Source organism: Chiloscyllium punctatum, chromosome 3 (assembly GCF_047496795.1).
Source record: "Chiloscyllium punctatum isolate Juve2018m chromosome 3, sChiPun1.3, whole genome shotgun sequence".
Classification (NCBI taxonomy): Eukaryota; Metazoa; Chordata; class Chondrichthyes; order Orectolobiformes; family Hemiscylliidae; genus Chiloscyllium; species Chiloscyllium punctatum.
In genome coordinates this window covers 76,144,935-76,161,306 of record NC_092741.1, presented here as the reverse complement: position 1 = coordinate 76,161,306, position 16,372 = coordinate 76,144,935, and the positions used below count along the sequence as shown (strand labels likewise).

The window sequence follows — 16,372 nt, the reverse complement described above, 5'->3', positions numbered from 1 at the left end:
ACTCTGGCCAGAAAATGAAATTCCACTGTTATAAATTCAAATTCTAAACGATTATTTTAACTTATCTTTACAATTTTTAAAATGAACCTTTCCTGGCAGATATAGATTCAAGTTAGTACAGAAAGTCCCTCAAAAGGAATTAACCATACATGCCCTAAACTAATAAAAGGCACATACAACACTTAAATTCACCATTGATTTCCAAAATGCAGACCTAAATCAAAACATTCCCAGATCTCAAGTTCTAAATGTAACCACCAATGAACAAAAGTACATTCAAAGCTGTGCACAAAGAATTAACACTTAGATCAGGGAGAGCAGAACCAAAAGCTTGTGTAACTCACTCTCTCACTCTTTCCTTTGCCTATTCAAACTTCTCAAAATTTCTGCCGATTGTTTTATACGATCGCAATTAAATGGCCATCAGGTGGAAACAGCTTCTCAGTACTTTATATTCATTTCACCCATTCCTTGACAAAGTCAAATCAGTTCCCCATTCTATTGAAAGCTGTCTCTCACACACAAACACTCACAATCGTTCAGTAATTCAAACCAGATGCCCTTTAATCCATATATTACAAATTACTAAGTTTTCCAATTCACACAGAATGTATCAAAGTGTCCAATTGCCCCAAGAGGACTCTAACCCCTATAAATCATTGTTATGATCAGCTATTTTCTCACACATAGTCTGAAAGTGAGTACCCTTTCCAACTACATTGAGGAACGCTCCCAGTGTACCTCATGACTTTTTGTTCTACAATACAGGAAGTCCCCAGTCTACGAACTAGTACTGCTCTTAAGGCTGTTCGTAAGTTGAATTTGTATGTAAGTAGGAACAGTTACGTATAGTTCACTTCTAGCATCAATTACTCAAATGTATCAAGGCAGTCAGAGTATACTAAAGAGGAAAATCAGGAGGGCAAAAAGGGGACAAGAGATAGATTTGGGAAATAGAATTAAGGAGAATCCAAAGGGTTTTTACAAATACATTAAGGACAAAAGGGTAACTAGGGAGAGAATAGGGCCCCTCAAAGATCAGCAAGGCGAACTTAGCATGGAGCCGCAGGAGATGGGGGAAGATACTAAACTAGTATTTTGCATCAGTGTTTACTGTGGAAAAGGTGATGGAAGATATAGAATATAGGGAAATAGATGGTGACATCTTGAAAAATGTCCATATTACAGAGGATAAAGTGTTGGATGTCTTGAAATGCATAAAAGTGAATAAATCCCTCAGACCTGATCAGGTGTATCCTATAAATCTGTGGGAAGCTAGAGAAGTGATTGTTGGGCTCCTTGCTGAGATATTTGTATAGTCACAGGTGAGGTGCTGGAAGACTGGAGGTTAGCTAACATGGTGCCACTATTTAAGAAAGGTGGTTAGGAAAATCCAGGGAACTATAGACCAATCAGTGGTAGGCAAGTTGGAGGGATTCCTGAGGGACAGGAAGTACACGCATCTGGAAAGGCAAGGAATAATTAGAGATAGTCAACATGGCTTTGTGTGTGGGAAATCATGTCTTACTTAGTTGATTCAGTTTTTTTGAAGAAGTAATGAAGAGGGTGTACATGCATTTGGAAAGACAAGGATTGATTAGGGATAGTCAACATAGCTTTGTGCATGGGAAATCATATATCACAAACTTGATTTAAGTTTTTGAAGAAGTAACAAAGAGGACTGATGAGGGCTGAGTGGTAGGTATGATCTACATGCACTTCAGTAAGGCATTCGACAAGTTTCCCCATGGGAGACTGGTTAGCAAGGTTAGACATCATGAAATTTAGGGAGAACTAGCCATTTGGACACAGAACTGGCTCAAAGATAGAAGACAGAGGGTGGTGGTGGTGAAGGGTTGTTTATCGGACTGGAGGCCTGTGACCAGTGCCACAAGGATTGGTGCTGGGTCCACTACTTTTCGTCATCTGTATAAATGATTTGGATGTGAACATAAGAGGTATAGTTAAAATTGGAGGTGTACTGGACAATGAAGAAGATTACCTCAGATTACAACATGATCAGATAGGCCAATGGGCTAAAGAGTGGCAGATGGAGCTTAATTTAGATAAATGTGAGGTACTACATTTTGGGAAAGCAAATCTTAGCAGAACTTATACACTTAACGGTAAGGTCCTAGGGAGTGTTGCTAAATAAAGAGACCTTGGAATGCAGGTTCATAGCTCCTCGAAAGTGGAGTCGCAGGTAGACAGGATAGTGAAGGCGGCATTTGGTATGCTTTCCTTTATTGGTCAGAGTATCGAGTACAGGAATTGGGAGGTCATGTTGTGACTGTACAGGACATTGGTTAGGCCACTTTTGGAATATTGCGTGCAATTCTGGTCTCCTTCCTATTGGAAGGATGTTGCGAAGCTTGAAAGGGCTCAGAAAAGATTTATAAGAATGTTGCAAGGGTTGGAGAACTTGAGCTATAGGGAGAGGCTGAATAGAACATAGGACGATACAGCGCAGAACAGGTCCTTTGGCCTCGATGTTGCGCCGACCTGTGAACGAATGTAAGCTCACCCCCTACAATATCCCATCATCATCCATATGCTTATCCAAGAACTGTTTAAGTGCCCCTAATGTGGCTGGCAGGCAGGCAGGGCATTCCACACCCTTACCACTCTCTGAGTAAAGAACCTGCCTCTGATATCTGTCTTAAATCTATCACCCCTTAATTTGAAGCTATGCCCTCTCATACAAGCCAATGTCATCATTCTAGGAAAAAGACTCACTGTCTATCCTATCCTCTGTTCATTTTGTATGTCTCTATTAAATCCCCTCTTAGCCTTCTATTCTTCAGTGAGAACAGACCCAAGTCCTTCAGCCTTTCCTCATAAGACCTTCGCTCCAGAACAGGCAACATCCTGGTAAATCCCCTCTGCACCTTTTCCAATGCTTCCACATCCTTCTTGTAATGGGGTGACCAGAATTGTACACAATATTCAGAGTGAGGTCGCACTAGCACTTTGTACAGCTGCAGCGTGACCTCACAGCTTCGGAACTCAATCCTTCTACCAATAAAACATAACACACTGCATGTCTTCTTAACTGCACTACCAACCTCAGTGGCAACTTTCAGAGAAGTATGCACATCAACACCTCGACACTACCAAGAATCCTTCCATTGACCCAGTATTCAGCCTTCCTGTTATTCTTCCCAAAGTGAATCACCTCACATTTATCTGCATTGAACTCCATTTGCCACCTTTCAGCCCAATTCTGCCGTTTATCCAAGTCCCCCTACAACCTGCAACATTCTTCCACACTGTCCACCATTCCACCGACTTTACTGTCATCTTACTAACCCATCTACCTATGCCTGCGTTCAAGTCATTTATAAACATGACAAACAACAGTTGTCCCAAAACAGATCCTTGTGGCACACCACTAGTAACTGGACTCCAGGCTGAATATTTTCCATCAACCACCCCTCGCTGCCTTCTTACAGAAAGCCAGTTTCTAATCCAAACTGCTTAATCACCCTCAATCCCATGCCTTTGCATTTTCTCCAAAATATGACCATGTGGAGCATGTACACCATGTCAACTGCCCTACCCTCATCCACAAACTTGGTCACCTTCTCAAAAAACTCAATGAGGTTTGTGAGGCACGACCTGTCCTTGACGAAATCATGTTGACCATCTCCAATTAAATTGTGCTTGCTAAATGATCATAAACCTATCTCTTACAATCCTTTCCAAAACTTTTCCTACAATAGACCTAAGGTTCACTGGTCTGTAATTAGCTGGGTTATCTCTACTGTCCTTCTTGAACAAGGGCACATCAGTTGCAATCCTCCAGTCCTCAGGTACTAAACCTGTAGACAATGACGACTCAAAGATCAAGGCCAAAGGCTCCACCCTCTCCTCCCTAGCTTCCCAGCGAATCCTCTGATAAATCCCATCTGACCCAGGGTACTTATCTATTTTCACACCTTCTAGAACTGATAACACCTCCTTATTTCTAACCTCAACCCTTATCTCAGTCTTCTCCTCTACAATATTTTCCTTTTTCTGAGTGAAAACAGATGAGAAATATTTGTTTAGCACCTCTCCGATCTCTACAGGGTCCACACACAACTTCCCACTTCTGTCCTTGACTGGCCCTATTCCCACCCTAGTCATCCTTTTATTCCTCACATACCTACAGAAAGCTTTATGGCTCTCCTTTATTCTACTTGCTAAAGACTGCTCATGGCCCTCCTTGCTCTTAACCCTCTTTAAATCCTTCCTAGCTAATCTGTAAGTCTCCATCTCCTCATCTGAACCATCTTGTCTCAATGTCACATAAGCCTCTTTCTTCTGCTTAACAAGAGATACAATTTCTTTGGTAAACCACGGTTCCCTTACCTTATCACTTCCTGCCTGCCTAACAGGGACATACCTATCAAGGACACGCAATATCTGTTCCTTAAACCAGCTCCACGTTTCAACATTCCCCATCCTCTACAATTTGCTACCCCATTCTATGCTTCCTAAGTCTTATGTAATCGCTTTCCCCCATGTATAACTCTTGACCTGTGGTATGTATCCATCCCTTTCCATCGCTAAAATAAAAGTAACAAAATTATAGTCATCCTTTCCAAAATGCTCACCTACCACTAAATCAAACATCTGGCCTGGTTCATTACCAAGCACCAGTTCCAGTCTGGCCTCCACTCTTGTCAGCCCTTTGACACAGTGTCAGAAAACCATCCGACACACATTGGACAAGAACTCCTTCAACTATGTACTAGAGTTATAGCATTTCCAGTCAATGTTGGGGAAGTTGAAGTCCCCCATAATGACCACCCTGTCCCTTTCACTCCAAACCAAAAATTATTTTGCCAACCCTCTCCTCTACATCCCTGGAACTTTGTGGAGGCCTATAAAAAACTCCCAGCAGTGTTTTTTTTATACAAAACATTTAAAGAAAAAAACCCCATCAAAACAGAAAAAAAAAGTACAAAGAACAAGGCATAACATAGTACCGTTGTTACTAAGCAACCCACTATTCTCCCAAAACAAACCTAACTAAATCTAAACTACAAACATATTAAATAAATACTAGCTTAAATTACATTAAAGTTACTTAAATTAGACAATGTCTTACTACTTTATTCTGTCTTACTTATCACACCCCCACTGAGGCTCCCATCTTTGAGAGTACCCCCGACAGTACCCATATTTCTTTTCTTTCCAGTCTCCGCCTCCCGGGGCACCACGGGCGCCCATAAAGATTCCCACGGCTATACCACGGCCCTGACTAATACTGCTGACAAGTCAGTTTCAATATAATTGAAAAAGGACCACCACGTCCTATAAAACCGTTCCGTTTTGTGGTGCATCATATTTGAGGGGTCGTCTTGGGGGAGATGCTCCATCACCAGCTTACGCCACCCCATAAGACCTGGTGGTTGTTCTGACATCCAATTTAGTAAAATGTTCTTCCGCAAGGATATGACACAGTCTCTTCCCATGTTCCCCCAGAGACAGCAAGTTTGGCAACCCCAAAAGAAGAATTACTGGATCCATGTTAATTTCAGTCCCCAGAATGTCCTTTAACTCCCTTACTACAGTACTCCAATATCTTTGGATCTTGCAACATGACCAATAGCAACATCTGAGAGTACCTATATTAATTTTACATTTGGGACATTCTGGTGACACTCCTCTCTTAAACTTAGCACTTTTCTGGTGCCATATGAGCCCTGTGTAAGATCTTCAATTGCACAGCCTGTGCTCTGTTACATGCTGAAATTTTCCTTAAATTTCCCAGATATCTTCCCATATCTCCGGTGAAATTTCCTGCCTTAACTCTCGGTTCCACATGTTACAGAATCCTTCCACATCCCCCAGAGCATGGCCTTTCTGGAAATGATATAAAATACTAAGTGAAAGAGTACCGTACACTGAAGTACCCTTTTCTCCACAACGGATTTATAACATTGGGCCAGGACTGTGGTCTTCCACTGTATATAGTCCCTTATCTGGAAGTATCGGAAAAGGTCCTTTTTGGGTAATCCACATTTCTGACTTAACTGACTAAATGACATCAGGACCTCTCCCTCGAACAAATCTCCCAAACATAGAATTCTTTTGTTCTCCCATTGCCTCAAGTTTATATCCTTGGGTTCCTACCAACGGGGTAAAGGGCAAAGTCTTAAACCAATTGCCTTCTTCTGGCCTCCTTATTCTCTAAGCTTTCATTGTGTTCAAGATAAGTGGACTATTGCATTGCTGGGTCACGAATTTCATCTTGTCCATAAATAATAAATGAATAAATTAATTAATTAGAGGACATTTCGACTGTGAGGCTTCAGTATCAAGCCAAATAGATTCGGAATTCCCCCGGACCCAGTCACCAACATATATTAAGAAAGTACTTATTTGATATTTCTTCAAATCTGGAAGATCCACCCCTCCCTCACCTTGTGAAAGCTGTAATTTAGTGAAGTTAATTAGAGGACGCCTATGGCACCAAATAAAGAACCCTAGCCAACCATTAATCCTCCATAACACTTGTCGAGATAACAGTAATGGGAGCATTCTCACGGGATATAGCAGTCGGGGAAGGACATTCACCTTAATCAGAGCTATTCGGCCCAGCCATGGTAATCCCTCCCATTGCTGCAAGTCCTGGTTTATCCTCTCAAGTAATTGTACAAAGTTAGCTTTATATAGCAGGTGGAAGGAAGGGGTAATAAAAATTCCCAAATACAGAAAACCTTTTGGTAACCACTTAAGTGGGAATTACATTTTATCCTTCAAGTTAGGCATCTCCACTAAGCCCCCTACCGGCATGGTTTCCAATTTAGTGAAATTGATCCTATAACCTGAAAAATTACCATATGAATTAACTGTTTGGATCATCCGGGGAAATAGGCTTCTCCGGCTCAGCCGAGAATAAAAGGACATCATCTGCACATAAGATTACCCTATGTTCCCCCATTCCCACCTTTGGCTCTACTATTTCAAAGACTCTTGTAATAGTTTCGGCTAATGGTTCAATTGCCAAGGTAAACAGCAGCAGTGGTAAAGGGCACCCCTGTCGACAATCTCTTCTAATATTAAAATTGTTTGACTTAATACAGTTTGTAATTACTCCACCTTAGGATCCTTATACAGTACTGCTACCCATCTGGCAAAGGATTTCCCCCCCCAAACCAAAATGCTCTAGAACCTCAAATGGATACAGCCATTCTATCCAGTCAAAGGCTTTTTCTACATCTAAGGAGACCACCAACCCCAGAATCAATCTTTGCTGGCATACCTATACTGTATTCAAGACTCTCCTCTAATATAGTTAGAGGAACTGCAGCCCTTAATAAAATCTGTTTAGTCTTCTTTTATAATATGGGACAAAACCTTCTCCAACCTCTGAGCCAACATCTTTGATAAAATTTTGAAATCTACATTCAGTAGTGAGATTGGTCCATATGAAGTACATTTTTCAGGGTCCTTTCTTTAAAATAAGGGAGATATTAGCTTCCCCAAGAGTAGTCGGCAGACAATCCTGTGGTATAAGAGTATTTGTACATTCCCAGAAGTGGTTCCACTAATATATTTATGAATTCCTTATAAAATTCAGTTGGGAATCCATCTGGTCCCAGAGCTTTGCTACCTTGGAGATGTCTTATTGCTTCCTGCACTTTCTGTACTGTTAGAGGTGCATTCAGAAGCTCCTTACTCACATTGGGGAGGTCCAGATTTTCAAAAAGGACTGCATTCCTATTGTACTATGGTTGCTTCCCTCCGACCGATATAGCTCTTCAAAATATTCCCTAAACCTAGCATTGATCTTTTTCAAATCGGGGTAATTGTACCAGTCTCCTACCTAACAGAGGTAATAGATTGAGAGGCTTTTTTCCTGCTAGCTAAATAAGCCAGATATTTACCAGGCTTATCTCTGAATTCAAGTCTTTGTTTGGAAAAGGAGACTTCTTTTTGAGCCACTTGTGCACGTATTGAGTAGAGGGCAGCCCGGAAAGCTGTGACCCGCTGAGATTTAACCAATGATGGTTTATTACAAAATGTTTTCTCAGTCGGGCCTCCAGCAACTCCTGCTGCATTTTTCTAGTCACTGAATATGAAATAATCAGACCTCGTAAATATGCATTAGTTGTCTCCCAAAGTATTGCCGGATTACTAGCCATACCTGAATTCATATTCCAAAATGTCCTGAATGCCCTTGTGAAATATTCAATAAATTTACTATCCCCTAACAAAAATGAATCCCTGCACCAGTGACCTGCATTTGCTCCACTGCCCCTGGCTTTAATATCCAAGTATACCGGCACATGACCCTGAACAGCTATATTCCCTACTTTACACGCAAATATTCTGTCTAGACCATCAGATGGCATAAAAACATATCAATTCTCGTAGGACATTTGTGTGGGTTGGAAGAGAATGTGAAATCTCTTCCATTAGGGTGGAGATACCTCCACACATCCACTAATCCCAACTCCTCACACATGTCCACCAACTGTTTAGACTGCGTGGGTATATCTGCAAAGCGCTTTGGCACCCTGTCAATCTCTGGATCTATCAGGCAATTGAAATCTCCTCCAATAATCATAAAACAAACTCCAAGATTCATTAATTTAGCCACTGCATCAATTACAAATTTAAGAGGGTGCGCTGGGGGACAATATACATTCAGAATGCCATAGGTCTTCTCCATAAACTTTCCGTGATCATCCTTAATCTGCTCCATTACTTGGAAGGGGAGGTTCCTTCTTATCAGTATAGCTACCACTCTACTCTTAGAACTGAAGGATGAGAAAAACACCTTGTCGTAAATCCCCTGCTGTAGTTTCAAATGTTCCTTGTCAGTTAGGTGCATCTCTTGCAGCAGGGCAATATCCACCCTTTCCTTCCTAAGGCACGACAAAACCTTCTTTCTTTTAATAGGAGAATGACTCGCTTTGATATTCCAGGTGCACCAGCTGATCAAATCATGAGCCATGGTCATCTAGGACAGCCTGTGGTATCCCACGAGGAAGGAACTTATCTGAGGCGCGACCAGTTACAAAGATACTAACTCTATAATATCTAAGAACTATTCCTATAGAAACAACTACATCTAAGAAAATAAACACGGCATTTAACTGAAACAAATACCCAAATAATCCCCCATTCGCTCGGGATCTTCCCCCCGCCCGTTGAGGGCACCCTTCCCAATCCCTATTACCATGTTAACTCAGTCTAGCTGAGGCCATGCCCTTGCCCCAGTCAATTCACAAATAATAAAGACCTGTCATTTATATTCTAAAACAGTGGATACCCATTCCACCACCCCCACACGTCTTAGTCACCCCAAATGCAAAATCAAAGACACAACATTTTAAAAACTCCTAGATATTACCCAGCCGACTGATTTATAAAATATTTCTAATTAGCAAATTTACAACAAAACCATGTATAACCAATAATCACAAAAAAAAGGAGAGGGGGGAGAGGGGGAAAGGGAACTAGAAAGGGGGGGGGGGTAATTTAAAAAAATCCCAAACCAATGTTCGCAATAATGTCCCCTCCCCTCCCCTCCCGTCCCAACTCAGGTCCATCATTTCAGAGATTTTACAAAGTCCTTCACCTTTCAGTGGAGTCAAACTTATATACCATTCCCCCATGGGTGAGACGCAAGATGGCCAGGTCCCTCATGGAGTATTGGATGTTTAAGTTCCTTAATTCTTTTTTAACATGATTAGATGTTCTCCTCCTCTTCACCAGAGCTCCTGAAAATCTTGAAAAACATTATCTTTGAACCTTTATACATTAAGACTTGTGAATTCTTTCCCATTCTTCTTGCTGCTTCCACTATTAACTGTTTTTCTTTATAATACAGTAGCTGCACTAGAACCACACGGGGGCACTGTTCCAGCCCGGACCTGTGTGTTGTGATCTGGTAGGCCTGCTCCACACCTACCAGGTAAAAACAATGACTGCAGATGCTGAAAATCAAATACTGGATTAGTGGTGCTGGAAGAGCACAGCAGTTCAGGCAGCATCCAACGAGCAGCGAAACCAGGCCCGAGTCCAACTCTAGCTGCAGAAACCTTGGGAGCCAGCTCTACGGGAAGCCAGTGAGATCCTCGCCTTCTTCACGTTCCTGGAGGCCTACGATCCGCAAGTTTTTTCTTCTATTTTTATTCTCTAGATTATCGACTTGATCCTGAAGGACCTGAACCTGGTCTTCCAGCGTTTGGGTCCTTCCTCCCGAGACCTCAGCCAGGGTCTCCGCTGCAGTGGTCCTTTCCTCCAGTCTTTGTTCCAGGAGCTGCACTTCCTGCGGATGCTTCTTTAGCATGGCAAAAAGTGGCTTTACTGTTGCTTGAATCCACTCTTGGAATTCATCAAACTCCAAGAGTAAGTCCTGCTATAACCAAAGGGGCTATCTCGGGAGACTGAGTACTGGCTGCAGGCACCCCCGATGCAGTAGGGGAGTGGCCTAATTGCTGTCCTCCTTTAGGCCCCTTTCCTTTACTGGTCTTCATCCTGGCCTGAAGGTGTCTCAGGTGATTTCAGCAGCTTAAAGTCATCAGGCAGTTTAAATTAATACTTTTTTCTCCTTGGGATGGTTAAACAAAAGGAAGGGGGGGGTGGGGAAAGGTACAGGTCCACTTTGCCCAGGGGTATGGCAGAAAGCACAGCACAGCAGACCACTCAGTCTGCCACCATCTTGGATCCACCTCGCAGTAGACATGTTAAACTTATAAAGATAAATTACTATTGCAAGACACAGATTTAAAATGGATGCTTTTAATTGTCGATTCCCCTATACTTTATCACTAGATTCTAATCCAGCTCTCCTCATTCACATAACATTTATTCTGTACACAGTCTTCCAGAGTCAGATGATCATAGATTCGGGATAGATTCCCAAGACTAGAGCATATAAGCTCACAGTGCAACCTTTTGTGTCCACCTTCAAAATTTTATTCAAAAGAATGAGGGAGTCCTACCTGTGACTTCAATACATCCTTCAACTAACACTAAAAATAGATTATCGGACCATTTTTCTCACTGCTGTTTGTAGGACTTTGTTCAGCAAAAAAAAAATTGGTTGCATGACTAAATTTCAAAACATGTATCTTTCTGGCTATAAAATGGCTAATAGTGTTTAAAAGGTAATAAAAGGCAATAAGTACAAATGCCTACTTACTTCATTTCTAACCCTATTCTGCCTCCTCTTTTTTTTAAAACCAATTCCTTCCTTCCCCCAGATTCTATTCTTGCTATAAGGTCTCCTTTATCACCCTGACAGCCCTTAAATTTCTTGATAACATAAACAGGAAAAGGGACACAAATGAATCAGTTAATTCAGTAAATCCTGGGTAGGAAGTCTGACCTAGTAAAGACAGCTCAATCATTTCAAATAGTTAAAATGAGAATACAGCCCAGAAAAACATTCAAATGAACCTGCAAATAGCAACTAAAAGAACTGCGAATGATGGAAATCAGAAACAAAAACAGAAATTGCTGAAACATCTCAGCAGGTCTGAAACAGTCTTTGGAGAGAAATCAGAGTTAATGTTTCGGGTCCAGTGACTCTTCTTCAGAACCGGGTCACTGGACTGCAACATTAACTTTGCTTTCTCTCCACAGACGCTGTCACACCTGTTAAGATTTTGAAGCAATTTTTGGTTTTGTTGCTGCAAATAGGAAATGTGTGGGGTACTTTTTTCTTGGTTTGTGAAGTCGATTAATAGATGATATTACTACTCTGCATCTTCATGTGCCACATAAAATATAAAGCATTTTAATAGTACGCATGTTTGCTCTATTTCTTAAAAAAAACTAAATCCGTGTCATGTGCAGATGAAAGCAAAATTTAAATATGGAATATCAGAACATAAAGGCTTCCGCTGTCCCACAGCTTCAAGTTGTGCTATTACATTAGATAGTGCACAGCATTAACAGATTCAATGAAAGATGTTCAAATTATCCAAAAAAAAGATCTGCATCATTGTACGAAGAAGAGCATCTAAGGGCAATCTGACTTCAGTCCTGGAGAAGTTACACAAAAAAAAAATGGCATAATGCTATTATATACAGCCTTATAGCTTCAAATATGGTCAACAAATTGAACAACTAAAAGAAACAACATATCTAGAGATCTCTGCAAATACCTGAAGTTTTTGAAATTCATCCCGTTCTCTTTTTGTTTCAATAGCCTTTCTTTGTAGTTCCTCATCCTCCTGTAACTTTTGGGCTAATTGACGATCAGCCAGGGCACATTCTATAGATAGACCAGTAGAAGAGCAAAGTTAAAATACAAGTGCTAATTACATATCCAAAAATCCCTAAGTAGCCCAAAGCTTTCTGGTTTAACTTCTGGCCTTATGATAGGCTTATATGCTTGGCTTTCCTGCAGTGTCCATATCCTAAAGAGGCATTTAAAAAGAAGTACTTAAAAATAATTCGATTTTGCAACTATATGTTGGTAATTATATAGTTTCTGTAAAACATAGGACACACTGTTTTACGAGAACATTATGCACTATGTTTTATATCAAGTAATTCAAAATGCTTTTTCTTATCCCACATACAATCAGTATAATTGAAAATTTCTATCTTGATAAACTGTTTCTAGAAACATACTGCTTCTTGCAAAATAAGAAGAAATGCATCATAAGAAATGAAACTTGCAAGACATTTAAAATTTGGCAATTCCTTTTTCTAAAAACAGAGCAGAAATGACTCTAATCAGATCAGTTAAACCTATCAACATTTTCAACATAAACGGGGATGAGGTAGTCATAAAATAAAAATTGAAGTCAGCTGGTTTTATGATGGATAAAATTATTTGAAACTCATTGCTGCAATATCTGACACTTTTTGAATAATTGGGGAGGAGGACAGAGGCACAGCCAAGGATGCAAAGTTTGTAACATATGGTTTTCATCTTCTTGATGCTTCATTGAAGGAAATAATGACTGATCCATACTTGAAATGTTAGGTCTTTGAGATCACAAATGCAGCTGTGGGATCAGGAAATAGCAAACTGGGTTCACCAGCATCCTTGTGAAAACTGACCCATTCCCAACATTAAAAATAACATCATGTAGATGAAGACAAGAGGAAATAATGTCAAAATTAAATCTGTGAGGAATTCTGAAGGTAATGCGCTGGCTGTGGGCCAAGGAGATAACAACCTAGCAAAGTCAACACCCTACTTTATCAAGTGTTACAGAGGTCAAGGAGCAATAATTCACTCAGTTGGTCAAGGTAACAAAAATAAACCACTTATAATTTTTTGCAGAATGGCTTTGATGCTTACAACTGGCCAAAAGGTGGACTGAAAAAAGGACAAGAATTGTGTACACACAGAGCATCAAGACAATGGTGCACGCAAAGATGTTATATAAAAAGGATACTAAAAGGTGCACAAATTGAATTGTTGAAAATGAAATTAATTAAATGGACAGTAACGATGATGACCAAGAACAGGAAGCTATTTATAACTTCAGTGAGCTTGATATCTAGTGATAGTAGTTCAATCAGCATGCTGTGGGGCAGGGCCTTCCTCATCACTGTTAATTGGTCAATTAGGGGCCTCAATTGGCCCACATCTGAGCAGACTAACAACTCGACCACTGGTAAAATCATAATAGAAGCATGTAGGGAGAAGGCAAATGCCTTCCTTCAACTTGAAGGCATCTCTCATCAACATCCCCCTCAAGCCTCCTGTACCCACAACTGCAGCTATGAAATTCAAGTCTTATGAATGATTAGGAATGACAGCACTAAAGACACATCAAGAGAGAAACTGAGCAGGTCAACAACAATGGAGTTGGTTATATGATTTTCTTTCCCCCAAGAGTGGATAGCAAAGGTACTGAGCTGGCAGGAGTCAGTGGCAACAAGAACCTTCTTCAGTGATTGATAGTGCAGGAGAGGACAAGATCAAGGAGTAGGATCATAATAGCAAGTAGGAGAGTATGTTTGGAGATAATTTGAGAAGTACAGGAGAAAAGACTTGATCTTTTATTGCTCAAGGGTCTCAAATTTCATGACAGATCAAGGTCAGACGTCCAAATTAGAATCTGATACAACTTCCACATTATTAACTCTTCAGTCCTTAACACATTATCTAACTATGATTAGAATCTAGATACTACCCATGCATGATTAACTGGCCCAACTCGTTTTGACAACTCAGTCTTCTGTGTGTTCTGAACTCAGGGTCACCTCTTTGCTATGGCTAGTCTCGATTTGGTTGCTGTTATTATCTCTGATGTGCTTTCTTTTGTATGTTTTCACTCAGTATTCCACAAGACCTTCATCGTTGGAGTTCATTTATCAGAAGTCATGTAAACAGGAGACATCTGTATTTCATGGTTCCTCTTAACAGAATTATTTTGTCCCTTTTTCACAACCAAAGCCATATGCTGAGTCAGCAGTTTGGTTTTACTACTTCTTTCCACAGCAAGCTGATCTGTCAGTATAAAGTTAGCATAATTTCCCATCAAGCTTCACCTGTTAGGCACATTTACCCACAAGATCAAAAAGTTAAAAATGTAGGAATGGAAAAATATCAATGTAGATGAGGTTGAAGCATTTGTTGCGATTTTCAAGTAGAAGTCCCCAATGGATGATTTATTTCAGCCTTCTCAGGAGGTTCTCAGCATTTCAATTGTCAGTCTTCAGATCATTCAATTCACTCTATGTCAATGGCATGAAATGTTTGGAGGCACCGGATACGGAAATATTTTCTAGGCTGTAACAATATTTGGCAATAGTACTGAAGATACGTGGTGCAAAATTTGTTATGCTCCCTCGCCAAGCTGTTCCAGAACAGCTATGACATGGGTATCTTACCAACAATATGGAAAATTGTTCAGGTGTGTCCTATGCAGAGATCAACAATTCAAACCTGGCCAAATACCACCCCATCAATTTATTCTCGGCTCTCAGTAAAGTGCTTGCCTGAGATAATTATCAAGCAGAATATACTTAGCATTAATCTGTGTAGTGACACTCCATTTGGGTTGCACCAGGGCCACTCAGCTCAACACATTACAGGGTTGGTTCAAAACTGGACAAGATGGATGAACTCAAAACACAAGATCCACATCTGCACTTGACATCAACGGCCACATATGACAAAGTTTAACATTAGCCCTAACAAAACTGCAATCAGTGGAAATTGGGGCAGAGGTGGTGGGTGGTCATATTTCCATTGGTAAGACACATATACAGAACAAAGGAGATGATTGTTGGAGCTCACTCATCTCCATTCTATCACCTCCCTGTAGGAGTTCCTCAAGGTAAGAAAAAGAAGGCATATCTAACATTTAGGAAAATGAAGGCACAGCCCTTAAAAAATACAAAGATAGCAGGAAATAATCCAAACAAGAAATTAGGAGTGCTAAATGGGGTCATGAAATGGCTTTGGCAAACAGGATTAAGGAGAATTCCTAAGGCATTTTATGCCTATATAAGGAGTTATAGCGTAACCAGGGAAAGGGGTAGGTCCACTCAAGGATAAAGAAGTGAATTTATGCATGGAGCTGGAAAGAGTGAGTGAGGACCTTAACAAATACTTTGCTTCATTATTCACAAAGGAGAAGGACAGGGTGGATGGTGAGTCTCGGGACGGGTTTGTTAATATTACAGAGCAGTGAGCCTTACATCAGTGGTAGGGAAATTATTGGAAAAGATTCTTAAGGATAGAATTTAGTCACCTTTGGAAAAATATGGATTTATTAACGCTGGGCAGCATGGCTTTGTGCGGGAAGGTTGGGTCTCTCAAACTTGATTGAGTTTTTCTTTAAGGAAGTGACGATATTGATGATGGCAGGGGGTTGTCTCTATGGATTTTAGCAAGGCCGCTCATAGTAGGCTGATTAAAAAAAGGTGAACTCACATGCTATGGTGAACTAGTAAGATGGATACAGACGACATGCAACTGCGGTGGAAAGTGTTTTTCAGATTAGAGATCTCTGACCAGTAGTGTTCTGTAGAGTCTGAACTGGGATGCCCGTTATTTGTAATTTTGAGGAGAATGTAGGTGGCCTAAATAGTAAGCGTTCAAATGATAGAAAGATAGGAGGAGCTGTGGATAGTGAAGAGGATTCTCAGGGGATCCAGCAGTGATAAAAAGATAGCTGGACACTTGGGTGAAGAAATAGCAGATGGAATTTAATCTGGACAAATGTGAGGTGATGCATTTTTAGAGATCTAATACAGAAGACAGAAACCACAATAGCATCAACACACAGACTGATCTTGGCGTACAGGTCCACAGTTCCGTGAAAGTGGTAACACAAGTGGATAAGTTGGTCAAGGCATATGGCATGCTTGCTTCATTAATCAAGGCATGGAGTATTAAAAATTGGCAAGTAATGTTGCAGTTGCATAGAACTTCAGTTAGGCCACATTT

At 40.6% G+C, this 16,372-nt stretch overlaps 1 protein-coding gene across 5 annotated transcripts in view; it reads right to left on the bottom strand.

Annotated features, from left to right (window-relative positions):
- zufsp (zinc finger containing ubiquitin peptidase 1) overlaps positions 1-16,372 on the bottom strand; it is a 50,301-nt gene that overhangs the window by 27,333 nt on the left and 6,596 nt on the right. For all 5 annotated transcript variants that reach the window (XM_072555381.1, XM_072555374.1, XM_072555364.1 and 2 more), the window contains exon 4: positions 12,117-12,226. In XM_072555381.1, coding sequence (XP_072411482.1) covers positions 12,117-12,226 — 110 coding nt within the window. The remainder of the gene's footprint in view (positions 1-12,116; positions 12,227-16,372) is intronic.